The 19,546-nt window shown below is 44.8% G+C and overlaps 1 protein-coding gene across 1 annotated transcript in view; it reads right to left on the bottom strand.

Annotated features, from left to right (window-relative positions):
- Positions 1–19,546, bottom strand: part of CCND2 (cyclin D2) — a 35,640-nt gene that overhangs the window by 821 nt on the left and 15,273 nt on the right. The window contains exon 4 of the mRNA XM_082490233.1: positions 17,103–17,233. Coding sequence (XP_082346359.1) covers positions 17,103–17,233 — 131 coding nt within the window. The remainder of the gene's footprint in view (positions 1–17,102; positions 17,234–19,546) is intronic.

Below are 19,546 nucleotides of genomic sequence, written 5' to 3'. Positions count from 1 at the left end.
GGTTTTTATCAGTCACGAATTTGGGTCCCCAAGGCAAAGGAAGAAGGATCTGTTTATCTGTGAAAATTCACGCAAGGGGAAGGAACAATGCAGCCCCAAACACACAGCCATGTTATCATTCTCTGAGTGCATTCCAGAGAAGAAAAGTGATTTCAGCATCAAAGGAGGAGGAGGAGGAGGAAAAAGAGGAAGAGGAGGAGGAGGAGGAGGAGGAGGAGGAAGTGTAGGGTACACTACCACACCTTCACTCTGAGAGCAGGACTAATTTAAGAGCCCCAGGAACAGTTATTCGCAATAATTCACAGAAGACATTAAAGCAAAGACAGATACTAGAAAAAGGTGTAAGTCAAAAACACACAACCAAGCCTCAGAGACCACTACATTACAAATTATACAACACAACACTTGGAGAAAGATCAGAATACAGTACAGCAAGACAAATTTGGGAGCCCTGTACATTAGCAGTCTGGCAATAAACATGAAGTATAAATAAACAAATAGAAGATTCACCATACTTAAACCAGACACAGCAATGAAGAAGGCGAATATTAAAAATATTACACGATGTTCCACATTCTTGATAATATGCAGGAAGACCAAATAATACGGTTATTTAAAAAAAAATGAAGTGCGAGAAAACATTAACAAACAATGGATTGTAGCAGAAACTGAAAAATAAAACCCAAGCCATGACTGTATAAACACAATGCCAATTATGTGCAGTGTGCTGGGACTGTGAGAGTATCAATAGGACACTGCGTAGGTGGGCAGGTGGTGCTATGATAAATGGCTTTTTCTAAAAGCAGCCCTGAGGAGTCCTTCTACAATACTGGAAAAGGTACTGATACTGTAAAATTCACTGAAGCCTCAGTCTGCGTAAGAGCTGGGTCTCTCCCAAAGACTTCAGGCGGTAGAGAAACGCAGGTTTTGGTAGCAGGAGTGGTACAGCAGAGTATTTAACCAGAGCCCTGGCAGCACCGGGCAGGGGTGGTGAGACTCAGTACGGCCATTCCCACTTTCAGGCAGGGGAGCTGAAGAACAGAGCTGGGCACTGACCCCCCACCAGGTTCCATGGGTGCTTGTGTCAGCCTGGGAACCCAGTATGGGATGTGACTGCAATGCTGGGGAGCCGGGCTCTGACCAACACCCCCTACTTTCTTTACACAGTACCAGGTTATTCAGGAGAGTTTGAAATATTCATGTATGGAGGTTTAATTTATGAACCTAGCCAGACTGGGAAAACACGTCAAATGCAGAGTATCTGTTCTGCTGACGACATTTACGTTCATGACGGGCGCAATTAGCTCCAGTGGCTCACGAACACCCATTTTTCTTGGCTACTAGCCAGCAGCCGCTAGCTGCAAAATCATGTCCTCTCCTTGTTGTGAAACCATCCTGCTTAATATAATGAAGCATCGCAACCTTTCTCTGAAGCTGCATCTGCCGAAGAGAGGCCGTAAGGGATGACTTTTCAAAGTGACCAAAGGAAAGGGGATTGGATGAGATGCTGGCTATATTAGAGGTAAAAATTCACATGGTGATGTGGATCACATCAGCTACAGCCAGAGCGAGATGTCATCGAAATATCCTGTGTACCTGGGCTACCTGTCTGCATTCTGACTCAGGAGTTTGCCCCCTCAGCACAGCGACACAGCGAAACCGAGTACGGGGCACGGTGACATGAAAAACCTCTTCTCCAGCATCGCGTGCGTGCGGTGGGAAGACCGAGCCTTCCCCATGTTCGCCTTTTGTCCTGAGAGCTGGGGACTGTGGGACTGCCCCTGAAAAAGGAGCTGTGGTCAAGTTAGCTGGCTTGCAGCCGTACCGTACCTACCCCAATGCAGCCTCACTATAAGCAATGCTTCTCGCTGCTAGCAACGTCCCCAAGTCTCTCTCACTGGAGCTAAACTTTCCCGCGCTTTACACTCTGCCACAGGCTGGCTTTTTTATGGAAGGGGAGAAACCACCACAAAAAATGTGCTGCTATGTCCAAGGAAAGGGTTAAGGAAAGCGGGTAATTTTACCAACATTAGCCAGCTCTTAACCAAAGTTTCCAATTGTATTTTTTTGGAGAAGATTAAGTATAATTAGAATTCAGCACGACACCTGGAGGGGAGGGGTCACATACCTTTTGATATCCTCAAGAAATGCAGCCCAAGGTTAGCCAACATACAAGGCTCAGAAAACTGCACACTGAATTCACTCAGAGCCCCTATGATCGAGGAAGTCCGTGCTTTAGAGGAAGGCAACCACCATCCCCGTTTGCATTGAAGCCCAGCTGAGCACAGGAGGGTCCCCGCAGGGGTGCACAGGGGCTCCCTGCCAGCCCAGGCACCCACGTTTCCCTCCTCTGGAAACCAGGTTTCAGGAAAAATGATACGTATGTGCCATACCACTGACGCAGAGGCAGAACGCAAATGAAGCGTGATGCCAAAGGAAGCTGGGAGGGTTTGTTTAAGAGGGCCTAGCGAGCACTGAACACTGAATTCAGGTGACTGGCTGTAGGGTCCTCATCTCATGGAGCACCGCACGCTGCTCCTGAGGTCCAGCAGGCACCAGTGTAGCCCACAGTACAGCAAAGGAGTGCCGCAACCTCCTCTTAATCGAACCAGTCCTTGTCTGTACGCTGGAATGACTCCTGCGTCAGATGTATGGCAGAGATCACCCCAAGCTCTTTGTAGCCACCTCCAGGTCATGCTCTGATTTCTGTCACTCCTGCAACTCATCCCGATGTTCTGTGAGCAGGAATGATGCCCTTGGAAGATCAGAGGTATCTCATGGGCACCACCACTGTGCTGCCCCAGCCAGTGCATAATCACAATCATTTGAAACCAGTGAATCACAATCATTTGAAACTCAGAACCACAGAGCACCTGAATTGTCAAGTCAGCTCAGCGGGATGCAGGTGTTACTGGTGTACTAAAGAACAACTACTCAAGAGAAACGGCAGGAATGCTGTATTGGAAAACGCTGGTCTGGCTGTGTCTGGTCACTGCTTCCCCTGCCCCGAGACAGGACACCAGCTCGTCCCAGCACCAAGGCTGTAGCCCTGGGCAAACCCACATTGGGCCGCATCCCCGTCTCCATCCCTGCACCAGCGCCCGCTGCCTTTCCCAGCGCCCCAAGCTGCAAAACTCCTCATGTAGCAACCGTGCCAGCAGGAGGTTAATCAAAAAAACTGCAGAGTTACCAAACACATGGCTCATGCCATCGGATTCATTACAGCCGGGATTGATGGAGGAGGGTACACCTAAACCCAACCCCCCCAGAGCTGTCTGGCGGGCAGCCGCCCATCCTCGCTTGCACTCACATCGGCTGGGGACTGCCGTCTGCTGGAGTCCTGCTCCTGGACGGAAGGGAAGCTTTAGTGTCCGAGCTTGCTCAGCGCTGAGCAGGAAGCCTTGGAAGTGAGAGAACGAGGCAAATGCTTTTGAAGATGCAATAAAATGTGAGCACAGTGGATTTTCTGGTGATGAGATCCAGGACAGATAAGCAAGATTTTAGCATGCCTCACATCACGGGGTTCTTCCTTTCCTTTTAGCAAAAGGTAAGGGGAAGGGCTTCTCCGCCTGTTGCCACTTTCTGGCTGCTTCTGGCAAAGCTAATTTTTTTAATGTAAGAATAGGTACTTTTATTTAACCATGAAAATATTTTATAAAGCTGGGGCTCGCTCTTATATTATTGGGGGCTTAGTGATTTCCCAATACCGGAATTGCTTGTCTAACAACGGGAGCTAGACAAACTCCTTGGCCTTCCTTTCTAAGTACCAATCCGGCAAAAGCTATCAGAAACTCAGATAAAGAAAATCCCCCGTTATTAGCTTGAGCGGGTTTTAGATCCATTGTAAGCATTCACCTGTTTGTGAGAGGGCAATGGCAACAAGTCACTTCAAGGGTCACGGCATTTTCAAATGGAAGAGCGAGCAGGGGCACCAGTTTGGAGGTTCCTGTAACAGACTACACTCATAATGCCTTTTTTTTTTTTTTTTATAATAAGAATCTCTTCTTTTAAAGCACAGTGGTGCATGATTTCAAAATAGTATATCCTTCTGAAAATAAGCCAGATTTTTTAAAAGCAGCTTCAGACTGGAGGGCTTAATGAGGCAATTTCCTTGCAGCTTGGGGAAGGAAGGGTGGTGACACACGGAACACAAGGCCTGAGCATTTGGAGCCAACTTTGTCTGTTTCTAAACACCCTTATATACGATCATTTACACCATTACTATTTCTGATGGCCAATATGACGCTTCATTTAATGTATGAAGAGGCTAAAATCTCTAGGTAATCCTATAGATGAATGCGTCTTTTTTGATGTCTTCACTTTGTACGTAAAACCAATGAAGGGGCCAAGACTGGAATCGTCACAGTTTGCATGGATTTTATTTCATATAGGAATCCACAGGCCACTGATGTATTTTTTCTGTCATGTGTTAGCTCTGGTCTACACTTAGTTTTGTACTTAAAATAATGTACCACTGAAGTCTTTACAACAAAGAACACTATGGTAAAATGACCAGCATGTTGCATTCAGCATGAAATAGCTTCCCAAAAAAACGTTGCTATTTGCATACTAAAACACAGTTTTTTATTAGTCTGAGTAATATATTCTGTTTAATTAGTCATGTCTATGAAGCATCCATCCAGGAGCTGAAATTGCCTGGCCAAAACAAACCAAAAATGGTGAAACTGTTGTTTTGCAGGTTGTCAAGTTCTACAAGTAAAATTTAGTAATTAAAAAAAAAAAAAAAAAAACAACAAAACAACCCAATGCCAGATTAATGAGTGAACCTCAGTCATGCAGCAAAATGAGCCAGAACGCACCAGCCGATGCAGCCCAAACTCTCCAGTACTGACGATGTGATGATGGAGATGCAACAAACTCATCCACCTGAGGACTGCGGCTGCGCAATTGTTAGTCCTGGCTCTATGCACTACCCAACGAGGCAGCCATCCTCCTTTGTTGAAGATCACACAGGGGCCCACACCACCGCTTCTGCCGATGTACTCAGGTCACCCAATGGGATTTTACTCACCATGGTAGTTGCGGGACAACGGATGCTACATGGCACAGCACAACGTCACAGCGCTGCAGGCAGATCTGAGCAACGTGTTTAATGCCAGATGAGATGCCAACTAAACCTGTCTAATGGCTGTTTTAAGGCACGGGAATTGGCAGAAGTTTACACCTGGCCAATGCAATACGTGAGCGAAGTGCTTGTATTCTTACATGAAAAATCCTAAAACCACATATGCTGTGCACTGTCTCAGTCCGCAACTAGCTTTAAGACACATGAAGTACACCAGCTGGATGATAATCGCACTGGTGAAAGGAAAAAAAAAAGAATTTATTATGAGTATCTTATCAGCCCAATTGTCATAGTGTGGTACAGCAAGTAGCTTATTTTACAGATGGGGCTACCACTTCTGTTTGCTTCACTGGAATCTTCTGTCAATCCACAATCTGTGACACAACACAAAATATACAAAAATCCTGTAAGGACAAATAGCCTGGCCTTCCCCTGATGCAGTGTTTTTAACCCCTCCAAGTTTCATGAGGATTTGCTCCACATATACATATTTTACTGGGGGGCTTTCATTTCAAAAGGTCTAGATGGCACTGACAAGAGAAAATTAGAGCTTTAAAAAACATATCAAAGAAAAATAAAAATTAATTACCCTATTTTCAGCAAATCTTCCTTGGAAGGATACTATAATGCACTCAAGTAATGGCCCTGGATTTTGCAATACAGGGATTGGGCCACTCCTTTAGGATATTGTAGGGTTGCCTTTGTTGATTTTATAAAAAAGTTTTTTAAGTGTGTGTCATATGGATTAACTTCCCCATTCTTCTATACAGTCTAGTAGTTTTAATGATTAAAATAGTTCAGGTACTTTCCATTTCATAGTTTTACTTTTACTTTAGCATGTACAGAACTAAAAAGGCAATTAACTTTTGCATTTCTTTTTTTTTTTTTTCTGAAACTTTTTCATCCCTGGGTGATTTTACTAGCACACTTGAAATGCATTTCAAGGAAAAGAAATGCTTTTCGATGAGGGGCACCCTTGTGGCTGTGATGGAAATGCTGGCAGTGAAAACGACTGGAAGGAGGAATCAGCAGCGCTATGTCAGGATCTACTTATTCAAGTCAACAGTAATTGTGGATTTCAATTTCCCTTCATGACAATCTTGAAGGGAAGCACAAGCGCTACGAAAGATCCTGCAGAATATTATACATAGTTCATTTTCTTGAACTTTTCAACACCTCTATAATATATATGCCCTATACTGCCCTCCAGCTTCCAGTTTTAAACTAACATTTGTAGTGCACTGGCAAGCTATTAGGGGCGGCATCCCACTCAACTCAACCAACAGGCTCTCACTTTGCGCTGGTCATTACTGAGATTTTCAGTCCTGACTGCTCTGGGCTCCAGGACTACCTCATCATGACACACGCAGCCTGTCACCCTAGCTTTACTGAGTTAAATAGGTGCAAGACATCCTATTCCATCTTGCAAGATCATGACTGGACTAATAAAATAAAAAAAACAAAAAAAAAGGTGGAGAGTATTGGAAAGACATTTTATATGTTTTATAGCCGTTTTACTAACTTGGCTTGGTTTTCTGCCATAAACTTTATCTAGGTATTTTTAAGTCTTCCTTGGCACCCCATCCAAACCAAAGTGGATAGATGGTACCTTTTGGACGACAATGGTCTCTGCATCAAATCCTGCAGCAACTGAACCACCTTTTCCACAAAGAAAAAGAGATCACTCCTCTCAAATGCTGGCAGTGGAGGGCTATCACAAGAAGGCAAACTATTTCAGCCATGCATCTTTTCTCTCCTATTCCATTTTGAATCAATCCAGACCTTCTGTGACCGTAAGGGGACTGGCTGTCTATTTATTGCACCTACTCCCATGATGACAACCACTCTAAACAGATCTAAACCACCAGATTAATTTCACAGCCAGGCAGGGCTGAGAAACGATAGCGCGCCCCTGGATCCATACTGGTCACGTAACGCCCAGGACCGCCAGACGGTGCGCTCCTTGTGCCAGCAGCCACCACAGCTTCGCCGCTCGCTGACTGCAGCAGGCAGGGAGGCATGCCGTGCAGAAGTGACGAACTCTTCCCCAGTGCCTCAGGATGCAGCACTTTTTGCACTGTGATTTTTAGATTTTTCCCTTTTTGCATCTCAGTTTTGGTCTTGCCTGAGAAAAGAAATAAGAAAGCTTACTCCAGCAAGCCTCCCAAGGGGTATGTGGAGACAGGTCTGAGCCTTGCAGCCACCCAGCTTTTGCCCATGAGACGGCACTCGTTTGGGAATAACCGCGTCCAGAGAAACTGTGTTATGGCAGCGTTTAAGGAAGAAACCAAAGACTGCAAAAGTACTGTTTAACCGTGTTCCACTTTAATTCTGTTAAATTTAAATATCGCTTAACCGTTGACAAGCTTTACGGTGAGGTGTTGTGCATCAGCAACCACAGAATAAATAAGGTCGGCACCAGCCAAAGCCTGAGCCAGCTAAACAGCTTTGATCAGACCAGTGAGAAACGACTGAAGTGACACTACCTCAGAGCCCTACCTGGGATGTACGGGCGTCCAGCTGCCAAGCGCCCAGTGTGGTAACCCCAGGGACGGGCAGGGACAGGCAGGCCTGCCGTCACCACCGCAGCCCAAGCTGTGCCGAGCTCAGGCCAACGCCAAGGCACAGTCACGAAATCCTTTGCAATGCCAAGGCTGAGCACAACCCCGCTCAGTGGCTGAGTGGGCCGCTTCTCAGGGGCTTTCGAAAGCCAAACCGCAACCCTACTCTCCTTTACAACCAGCAGCAGAAGAGTAACAGTATGGCTGTTATATATAACATACACAAACAAACGATGCAAAATACTGAGCTGTAACTCTACTGGATACTTCTTGATGCTGCTGCGTTTCTTGACCAGATTTAGGAGCCTGCATCCAAACCCCGGCTGCTTTGCTGAGTGCTCCAAGTCCCAAAGCTGGGAACGCTGTGAAAGCCTTCTGGCATTTTTGCGTTACAAGGTGGTTGGTTTTCCACATATACACTAATTACTTCACAAAATTACTTCACAAATAACTGTTAACGCCCTTGATCTCTTCCTCTTTCTTAAAACTAATTGCAAAAGGGAAACCAGAAAACCAGGACTTTTTTTAGGTGCGGGACCTGGTATGATAAATGGAATGGATGCTGGAGATATCTGAAGTGACAATACTGTTTACCGGTCATGTATGCATTGCTTGGATAACCTAAGAAAGCAGCAATCAGACATGCATTAAAGAGTCGGGATTTACATAAATTCCAGCATGGAACGTGTCATCTGTACTCCTAAATACAAAAGACGGCTGGATTCCTCTGCTTGGTTCACATTTAAGCCCCAATTCAAACCTCTCCAAAGCACATGCTTCATTGTTGACATAAACAGGGATTCCTTCCCAAAGCAGGGCCTTCGTGTGCCGAGCGCTGGCCTTTAGCTCACCGACGTTCTCCAAAACAAGAGCCTGAAAAGCTGCTGTGGGAATATCATGCCCATTTACTACATTTACTGTATCTCAGTGACCTCACATCTTATGGACACAGTTTAAAAACAGAAATCTTTTCCCTCTTAAATGTGTCTATTTTTGCTACTGTAACAAAGAGCATCAATTACAGATAAGTGTCTATGTCTCTGTTTTTCCATCTGAAAGTACAGAAAATAGTAATTTGCTGTTCCAAAAGGCATTTCATGCAGACTAACAAGGACATTTCACTTTAAAAAAAAAAACTAAAATCTCATCTATGCCAGAATTTCTTCACTTACTATTGCTACATTATTGTAATAATGCGATATATAAGATGACTCACATTAAGCATCTGAAAAGATGGCACATTTTCCCCTGCAATTTTTCGGTCTTTTCAGCACTTTCAACAGTGTACTTTCTAGATTCGGTTCCACTGTTTGCTTCAACAGTCAGTTTGTTGGTTTCCTGTTGCTCCTGTGGGTATTTCTCATAGCAACAGGAGAGAACAATGTTTTCAGAACTGGAAAAAGTGAGAGTAAAGCCAAAAGACTGGCAGGGTGATCCAGGGGCAGATGCCATGCTCAAAATTCTACTCCCTGATTTGATGTGACTTGGGATTTCAAGTTGATTGTCTCTCTCTAACAGCTCTACTTTGCAAACGTGAAAAGCTGAGAATTTACCTTGCCATAAAAAATGCCGCATTTATTGAAAAAGAGGATTTTAAAAAAGCCATGCCAGCCCGCCTGCATTATACAGAACTGCATGAGCTAAGCAAAGACTCCCTGCCAGAGGTCGGGGGCAAGGCTCCGACCAGACTATCTATCGCCGGCCCATGAGCTCCTCCGGCGGCGATGCTCGGGCTGCGGAGCCGGTTCCTCGGGGGGCCTGGCTTCCTCGGCGCGCCAGCCCAGGCTGTATTTATGAATGGATCTGACGGAACTCCGCCATGAGCCCACGGTGTAACTGCATCACCCCATTGTTGCTACACACGCACAGCACTCACTGGGGAACAAAAAGCTGAATGAAGCGGAGCAGCTGCCAACTCAGGCAAAGACAACTTAGGAAACTATCTCATTCTTCCTTTCTTTTGGAGGATATTTTGTCTGTTGTTTCCTTGCATACAAAATGTGGTCTGCAACAAATAAGGCAGGATAAGATACAGCGAGTCCTGTTACTTGGTTCCAAAACCACAGGCCCTAAACACTACAAAAGAGGGGATAAATGGTGTATGTGCTGTAGGGACAATGTTCAAATGCTATCCATTCAAGACAGATTTCCATGATTTTATACTGCGGCTCAACAGAAATTGAATTCTTGAGTGTGGTGGTTCTGAACGTTGTTTCTGGGCAGAAATTTGCAGGGATCTTTATGAAGGGGCTTTTCAGACCTTGGGGGAAAAAAAATCCCCGCGCTGACACATGTAGCACATTTAAGTGGAGATATTTTAGATGCCATTTATTATGGATCCAGTCTTCAAAACAGCCTGACTCCACATTTTCAAGGGCTCACAGCCAACTGTTTCGACAAGACTTTAAGACAAGCTTGGTTCCTTTTTCCTTTCTACCTCAGGCCCTTAAATATGCTTTGGATTTTCAAAACCACTCAATACGCACCAGCTCCCATCTGGGAACAGACTTTTAAAAAGGACTTGTGCCCGCATACAAGCCTACATGTTGGCTCCGCCTGCAAACCTTTCCCCTGCTGCTGACGCTGGGGAGGACAACTCCTTTTGTCATCCGGATGCAACCTTGAGAGCTGGGCTCTAGGAAGAAGATGTTCCTTACATGCACATACAACCCTCACTATCACACAGAGTGAGCCTGGCCAGCCCTCCTGGCGGCTATGGTGCTACAGAGTTTATTACACAAACAACCATTAACCAGCTTAATTTGGGATGTAACCTTGCCAGCTTTTGTCAATGACGTAAGCCTGAACACATTCTTAATATGAGATGATCATTTCTACGTTTCAGTGCACTCAGCCTCACAGAAAGGTTGGAAGGGACCCCTGGAGGTCACCTAACGCAACCTTCTGCTCAGAGTAGGGTAATCTTTAAAACTTAGTTGCATGCTTAATTCTCACTGACTTTAGCCTACAAAATTCTGGTCCAAGGTGCTTTGTAACATGTAATGACCTCATCTACGTACACCTGCAGTAGTTTCTTGAGCTCCTCAGAAGCCTTAATGTATTTGTCCTCCATGAGGAGATCTGGGGTACCAGAGAACGGAAGGGCTCCGGACAGACTCAAGGGAGATGCAAGCAGTAACCAGACCAGGGCATGCACACCCCGCACATGATTTGTGAGAATACTGCCAGGCATGGCCGGAGAGGCAATTTCCAGACCCATGGCCAGCAAGCTGACACACTCAACTGACGGCTGCCCTTCTGGGAGGTGAGGAGATAGATTTGCCCAAGACAGGCCTGTGGCAAAGCACAATATTGATTGCAAGGTCTTAAAATGTACCCTACCCATTCAGCTATCCTTCCTCACATCCCGTAATTGTACACAGCGGGGATGCTCGTATCCTCCTCTGAAGCATCTGGCTCCACCAGGGACAGGATACTGCGCGCATTGGAGTGCGGGTCTGGGATGCTATGGAAATTCCTGACTTCCCGAGTTGTTTATTTTTCCATTGCAATGACCCACCAAGAGATGCGCAGGGAGCTCAGGGCGCTTCCTGTGAGTAGGTCTGTTAACTCTTTGCACACCAGCCTCTCCTCTCCTCTTCAAGAAACAGCAAAGGAAACATTCCCACCCTCTGGCAGCAAAACAGCTCAGAACATGCAATCCCTGTCCTGCAGAGCTGTGTGGGACCAGCTCTTAATGACCCTTTGGGACAATAATGATCAGAAAAGGCAATTCAGATATACCGCACAGAGCTACTTTTGCTACCCATAAGGCTGCTGAACTTCTCAGATTCTCCAAGAGTAGCTCCCTGGTGTTTATTTTGGTAGACGGAAGGGGTAATGAAGCTGAGTTTTGCATGGCCTCGTTGTCACTGTCTCTTCAGACTGCGATTCAACCTTCACCAAATGGCCCAGGGCAGCTATTTGTCAGAAATAACTGTTATCCCTAGAATGACACTGGCAGGATGCCTTGTGCTATCTCATCTAAAGTCAATAGTGCTGCTTCGGATTCATACAAGGATAGCCGACACCAATGTGTTTTTGAAAGAAACACTCGTGTGTTGGTTGTTTGCTTACCCAACAGCTGAGTTCTAAATTAAATGCTGTTTATTACATATTTTTGGTCTAATTCTTAATGAAACATTCATTAAAAACATTATAGCACTAAATGCCAAACTCCAGTCTCAGTTACACCAGTGTAAATCTAAAATAACTCCATTGACTCCAGTCTCTTGGTTTATGCTGCTATTTCCTAGCAAACAGATAGCACCCTCAAATTATCATTATAAAACAGTAAAAGTTCAGAAAAGCTCATTGCAGTTAAGTTGCATCAGGATTTCATTATCATTCTCTATTTTCATATGCTTTCAACTTTGAAGCTGAAATTTTTCATGCTTCACCTCCGATGGTGACATTTTCTGGAAAGCCAATGAGAAAGTCCCATCATTTCTTTCCACGCTAAGCAATCACACACACCAAAAAAAAAAAAAAAAAAAAGGACGCAGGACCCCCTGATCAGGAAGTACTCTGCCCTGGGCTCTCTGCCGTCTCCTGTGGGCTACCTGGAGGCACAGGGAGGGACTAAAAGTTTTCCCTTTGAAAAATAGTGATTTCTGCGAGTTCCCTCGCTTTCCCACTGCGTTGATGCTCCTGATGCCTAGAAGCTCTCGATTCTTCCTCCTCCCTAACCTCCCCTTTGAAAACAAAATCATTCACACAGTGATGATGAATTAATTGTGTTGCTGCAGGAAGAGCTCTCAGGCATCAAAAATTAGGAAGTGAGAGAACTAAAGCTGTTCATTCAACTTCAATTAAGTCCCAGCGTAAAATATACTACAATAGTCTTTACTCTTCATTAACACAGCCTTGGGCTAACTCTTACACAATCTAGCCAGTGCATTTTTTCCAACAATACATTTTACAGATGAAGCTGGCATTAGTACCTATTGCTAAGACTGCCCGATACTTCTCTGAGACCTTGTTTTCAGTTGGTTATCTCTCTCTCAAACTTTAACGTGTGGGATGAAATTTTCCAGTCCTGGGCCCTGACTCCAACCCAAAAGTCACAGGGAAAGTATCTACTAAAATATTTTTCCCATTTCCAAATAGCTGGCTAATAAAAAACACACTATACTAAAAAATACAGACAAAATACTGGTCACCTTTGGTTGGTCTGAGACTTCAAAGCTTGCAGGAGACAGACTGAGTTCAGGCCACCCCTGCCACAACAACAGAAACATCTTGAAAGAAATGACCACACCTCTAACTTCTGCAAAGACTTAAATTTTTTACCCACTAAATTATTCAGAAGCACCTTCTGTGCTGAGCATGCCCTTACTCGGGGGCCGAGTGAGACTCTCCTCAGCAGTCTGTGCTGTTGTGGGCTGAGACCAGGAGCAAAGGAAGAAAGTTTGTCTCTGCCCAGTGCTGACAGGCTCTTGGAGAGGATGTGACCAGTAAAATGTTAAGAGTTCTTTGTTATTTGGGAAGAGTGATTTTTTATTAATTTTTTTTTCCCCAAAGGCATATATGCTCAGCCAAATTTGGGAAGATTTTCACCAGGATGGCAAAAAGCACATTGCCGACAAAAAAACATCTGCTAAATTTCAAAGAAAAGGTGTGAAGAAATTTTCGGTGAAAAAAACATCATCTTTTTTTTTTCTTCTAACCACTCAAGAACTACTAAGCTGTTTCGGCAGGTATTTTCTTTCAGACTAAAACAATCAGGATAGAAAAAATCAGCACGAGAGATGAAGTTTGTCCCATCTGCAAGATACTGCAAAAGAGCCTTATACTAAGAAGTGCTAGGATGCCTGGGAAAGCTTCAAGTATCTCCTGTAATAAAGAAAATGAGCTTTAAGTGTGTATCAATAAATATCAAATGAAGAGAATACAGAAAAACTCCCAGGAAAACAAAACCAGCTCATATTACACACAACTCCTCAAACGTGGTCGTGTGTAACGTGCTCGCAACACGCTCAGAAAGTCAATTAACATGGGCTCTACCAGACCAAGGAGAAAGAAAATTCCACCAGAAAGACACCCTACTGTGACTTTTCTTCTGTCCCTACAAGCCTTCACAAACATCCCCAGTACAGACAGAGCAGCTGGGACCCCGATTCAAGCAGGGCTTCACAGGTGAAGCAGCAAGGCACCCACCAGCAACTAGAAAGGAACACGTGGAGAGGTGCAGTAGGAAAACCCGTGGGTGTAATTTCCCCACTGAGGAGCGGCGATGCAAGCAAGCAGCTGCATCTAGCTTTATGGGACCCCCTAAACACAACCCCATGCATGAAGGTGACTGGGGAACAGATTACTGTGGCAAGGGCTGCATCAGGAAGGGATGCTCAAAATCTCTTTGCTGGCAAAAATGATAGGTGAAGGAGGGAAATGCTCTTCCCTGTGATGAGGGAACTGAGGCACAGCTAAGTATCTTGCGAGGTCCCAATGATGTAGGCCTTGTGGCTCTCACGTCGAGCTCGCTTGTCCTCACCCAGGAGCAGAGTATTGTCAGCAATGTGCTGTCACTGCAATGCAAGCCTGTCCATGCTGAAAAAGGGCAAGGAGGGAAAAGACCCTTGTGACTGCAGAGGGAAACTCTTAGAGAAGATGAAGAACTACCTTGAAAACCCTCTGGCATCTCCAGAAAGACAGAACCCAGCTTCTTTGTGGTTGATCAAAACCCACCAAACACCTCAAATGCACCAGCAAGAGCTACCTTGGCATCACCCTTCCAAAAAGTGCTAAAATACTGTGGAGACAGTATCAGAAGTTTGCCTGGAGCTCACCAATATGGTCTAGTGATGGAAAGACTGCATCATTAATCAGATGGCACAGGAACAAAGCGATAAGGTCTGCTGAGGGTATCTATTCTAGGGCTGGGTTTTGGTGGTACCTGAGCACCACTTGTTTCAGTCCTCAAAGAATACTTCCAAAGGACTACCCAGGGATTTCTGTGGGCAGTGATGTGCTCCTATCTGCTTCACAGCTGCGGAAACAGGTGCCAACCTTGTGAAGGCTCCCCCTAAACTTTCCAATTACTCTCTTCTGCACTCGGCAAGCCTCCTTGTCCTTCCTCTGCCACCGTAAGGGCTATTCGTACCCCGATTCCCCACCCCACACTGTCATTCCCTCACTCTCATCATCATCCCTGTCCTGTTGACCACCAAGTTGGTCCAGCAGGCTGTAATTTTTATAGCTGTAGTACAAGAAGCTCGCAGACAACGATGGTTACAGACACTCCTCTCATCCCCATCTACCCCTACAGTCCTGCCCTGTACCACTGTGCACAACTCGCTCAGCTGTTTGAGGCTGTTCTTGGAAATCTATCAGTGAACTGATGCAGCTTAGAAATCAAGCAAGTTCCTCTGAGCCCCCAACTCTGAAACAACAAGTGGTCCTTCCCCCTTCTTTAAGCTGGATCAGTTCCAGGATGGGTTTGAAACACAAGGGTATGAACAGTTAGTTGTGTGGGCATACAGGAGCAAAAACAAGCATGAAAATAAACAGCAGCCGAGCAGGAACAGCTTTATCTGGCATCATCATATAAGAACGAAAACCATAGCGGCTGGGCACCAACCTTTCAGACACTCAATGGAGTTAAGACATGGAGTTATACAAGAAGCTCTTAGTGGCTTGCACTGTTTTCCTTATTCCGTGGATACTCACAGCCTTGCCTGAAGACAGCACCTTTGCTAACAAGTTGTTAGTCTCTCCCTAAATCCTCATCTTCCTCCACCCGCTTTCTGATGTCCTTCTCACATCTGCCCACTCGTACTAAGAGTCCTCCCAGACATCTGCTGGATGCAGCATCCAAAATTGATCATGTTACATCCAGTTAGACAAACGTGCAAGGAGAAAATTTCTTTCAGCCAATAACTGCCAATATCAGTACCAATGACAGATAATTCTTGTCATCCACATAAACGAAGTAAACTTAGTGGATTTACCCAGTCTAAATTAACAACTGTACAGATAAGCTTTGTGCAATACCTGCACCAGGCCATGCAGTCTGAATTGTTATATAGGATTCTTCTTGCATGCTCTTACTGCTAACTGTATCACTACTCTGTTTCTCCACACACAAAACAGAAACGAAAGAGCGATTACCTGTGTAAAATTTTCATCTACACTGAAATAAATTCCTGCAGCTACTTGATTTATATTATAAGCATTCAGAATTGGAAATGTTCCTTTTTCTGTGCAAAACTCAGTTCCAATCAAAAGAAATGGGAAGCCCCAGAAATGCACTTGAAAATTAGGATCAATCTGACTGAAAGAAAAAAAGAAATAGTGAAATTCTTCCCTTTTTGTTAGACTGGACTATTCCTTTTTTAACCAAAATGTAGAACATTTGTTAGGAAAAAAAAAACAACCTTCTCTTGACAATGTTATCACAGTGTATTTACGCTGCGAAGTAAAAGCAATAAAATGACTTATAGTTAGCACATGTTAAGGACGATGCATTGGAAACTGATACTTCTACGGTAAAGAAAAGCATTAACTTATTAGTGGGCTGCATTTCAGAAAGCTTAATTCATTTTCTTTCTTTTTGAGTGAATTTCATCACAGCAAAACACGTCAGCTTCACAAGAGATGCAACTCCTTTCTATCCACAGACCAAGTGGTTTGGATTTGCAGGACCGTAAAAGCTCTCCCTGCAGCATCCCACTGATATGGGGACACACCAGGAGAGGCACCACCCCTCGGGGAAGGCACCCTGAGTGCTCCTTTCAGTCCTCCCAGCTTTCTGCTGAGACTGCCAAGCACGGCTGTCAGGTTTGGGTTTTTCTGATGTCCCCACTAGAAGCTGACCCCACACCAGGAAACTCACTTCTGAGTAAGCTTGAGCACCACCTGAACTGCCATCCGATTCACCTCTCCTACTGCCAATGGGACTTTCTGCCAAGCCAAGAAATGCCCTTCATGGGGCAAGCTTAGTGAAAACCCAGACAGCCTGGGTTGCACCTGCCTCACACTGTGCCAGTGCCGGAGGATTAGCTCGTTACTTCCTTCAAGTGCGAGATTTTTAGATGATACCTCAATGAAGACTAGAAGAGCAGTTTCAAGGTTGCGAACACAGGACCAGCATGCATACTGGTTTACCTTACACCCCAGGGGATGCTGCCCGCCTGCTCACCCCATCACTCAGGGTGGTACCCAAGGTGGCTCCCCTCTATAGCAAGCCTGACCGTCAGCCACAGCAGGCAAAGCAGGCTCTCCCACCAAGCTGCTGAACAAAGCATCAATGAAAATTGACCCCAGGGGAGGCCAAGGGGATTTGGACATCCAAAGCACTGCAAGCAAGGTGCCAGCTCCACGCCTGCCACCCGCTCGCTCCGGGAGCTTCCCCCTCCTTCGCTCCACTGGGCTTTCAGGATCAAGCCGGGTTTGATAGCCCAGTTCTCCACCGCACCCTCAGAAGTGAAAGGAGAAGAGGAATGTGGGACACTCACCACATCTATGTTTGTGATCTTGGCCAGGAGGTCCGTGAGCCTGTCCCCGTCATTGAGCTGAAGGCCACAGATGGCTGCTCCCACACTTCCAGTTGCTATCATTGATGGTGGGTACATGGCAAAGTTAAAATCTGCAAGAACAGATCTGGGAATTAGTCCAAGCCCAGACCAGAAAAGCTGCAAAACATCAGAGGCAAGCAACATAAAAAAACCACACCCAAGAATAAAAAATGGGGAAGTAGAAGAAAGGGAAAAGTGCCACTCTTTTTGGTCCAGCAGAGCTCATTAGTCACACTGCTCATCACAAGCAGTCAAAGGAGGGGTAACAGATCTGCAAATTAAAATGGAAATGTGGTTCGGTCTTTTATTCTCACTGATGCATAAAGTAAACCTGGACAATTTTTAATAGTCTTTCCTTAGTTTTAAAGAAAAGGAAAGAGAAGAAGGAGGCTTTCTGTAATTTATGTCAGAAATTTGGGTCTCAGTCACATTAGAGCTCTCTGTATAACCGGAAAACTAACTGGAATAAGGTATCACAAAGGACCAAACTGAGATTTTTAGTCACGTCAATTTTTAAAGACTTAATTAACACGAGCATTTAAAGACCTGTCCAGGAAAGAGATTTTAATTAACAATTCATCTTTACCACCTTTGCAATTAGGAAGCTAGGAAGAGAGAACACTTACAGCCCATAGCTACATAATCAAAGGAAAAACAAAGATCACATTTGTCATTACTACTATTTCTTAATAAACAAGTTGAAATTACATTTCGAAACTTCGTCTCACACATCTGTGGAGTTCAGGAGAGAAATGAAAATAAAACTAAATGTTCTTGTGACGTTTTTAAGGCCACTTTATGGTTCATGATACTGCAGTCAGCACTGGCTTATTGGTATGTCTTACTAAATAGCATTTCCAGGAGATTTTCTTGGTTAGTGATATCTCCCTAAAATTAAACTTGGTTTGCAAGTTGTTTGGGTCAACAATAACTCATTAACAAACCCTTCTCTACCAGTTTTCAGTTGAGGGGACTTAAGGAGCATGAAGAGGCAACCCAAGTAATACTTAATATGAAATAAATCACTATCGATATATTCAGTCTACTTATAGAAACAGATTGTTTCAGAAAACCACTCTTCTCTTAAGGGCAAATCCCAAGCCTTCTCTGTTCAGCTAGCAAAAATTCTGCAACCCTCTTGATGTCTGCATAACCACTCAAGTTTTACACACATGAAGAGCTGTTCTCGGCCTCCCAGACTCTGAGCTGGCAGATACTGCAATAGCTGTGGAGACAGTATGTTCTTCTCCGGGCTGGAATATGTCCCTGGGACCCATGAGGAATGAAGCAGTCAGGTAAGAATGAGACTCGGGTCATAATGTTTATCTAGATGGACTGAAGTGGGGAGAGAAAAGGAGGAGCTGAAACCCTGACATGGATTTATCTATCTCATGAAGCCACTGGGAGATGACCTCCTTCAAGCCCACCACTGCATGCTGCTGAAGCCCGCTGTCCTTCCTACCAGGGGAGCTCAGCAGACATCACACTCTGACAACCACTTCTGAAGGAGCAAATTCCCACTGACAGAAGCAATGACTATGGACTGCCATTATTATGAAAATAATAATTATGCACTATTGTAATAGTAAGAACCAAACCACTGTACATAGGAAAGCTGATGATCTTGGAAATTAAGTTATATTGCCCTCATTAATGAATGCATCAATAGGAGGGCCTTTACTCCTACTTACTGGAACACAGCCCTGAGGATGCTACTCTCAGCACACATCAAGGTAACAAGAATTGTACTGCCACTACCAAAATCACTTTCATGTTTACCTCACATGGATTTATACGTACACATGCAAGGGCTAGCCCCATCCAGCCTGTAAATGGATGACCAGGGTAATTAGATAAGGCTACCTGACACATGGCACATGCGCTCCCCACAGAGCCTGCCCTATCCCCAGTGCCTCAGCCTGTGGTTACACTTACCATTAGGTCAGACCTCGAGAGCAGGCCATAAATACAGTGGGATTTTAAGCCCTCGAAACGGCCCTCATTTCATGCCATTTTGCCTGGGGGGGGCCTGTGATTCGGGTCTGGGTGACTGCTGTTCCAGCTCATTCTTGTGGGTCGATCTGGTAGGTACTGGCTCCACGGAAGAAGTGTGATAGATGGGCCACCAGTTTACAAAGTCCAATATAAAAAGCAGGAATGGTTAAAGAACTCCGATAAACAGAAGGTTTTATACAGGCCATAAATGATTATGTGCTTGTGTGACTGTCCAGCATCTTGTCCCGGTCCATGGAGGAAACAACAAATGTCTATACAATTTAACAATGTTCAAACATTTACAGAAGAGGTCTAGCTCACATCTCATACAGAAATCTCATCTCTGCTCTCATCTACACAGAGAAATTCATCAGCAATTGCACTAATTT

The sequence above is a fragment of the Vanellus vanellus genome (assembly GCF_965231255.1).
Source record: "Vanellus vanellus genome assembly, chromosome: 1".
Lineage (NCBI taxonomy): Eukaryota > Metazoa > Chordata > Aves > Charadriiformes > Charadriidae > Vanellus > Vanellus vanellus.
The sequence above is the reverse complement of the archived record's forward strand: the minus strand, read 5'-3'. Positions and strand labels throughout refer to the sequence as shown.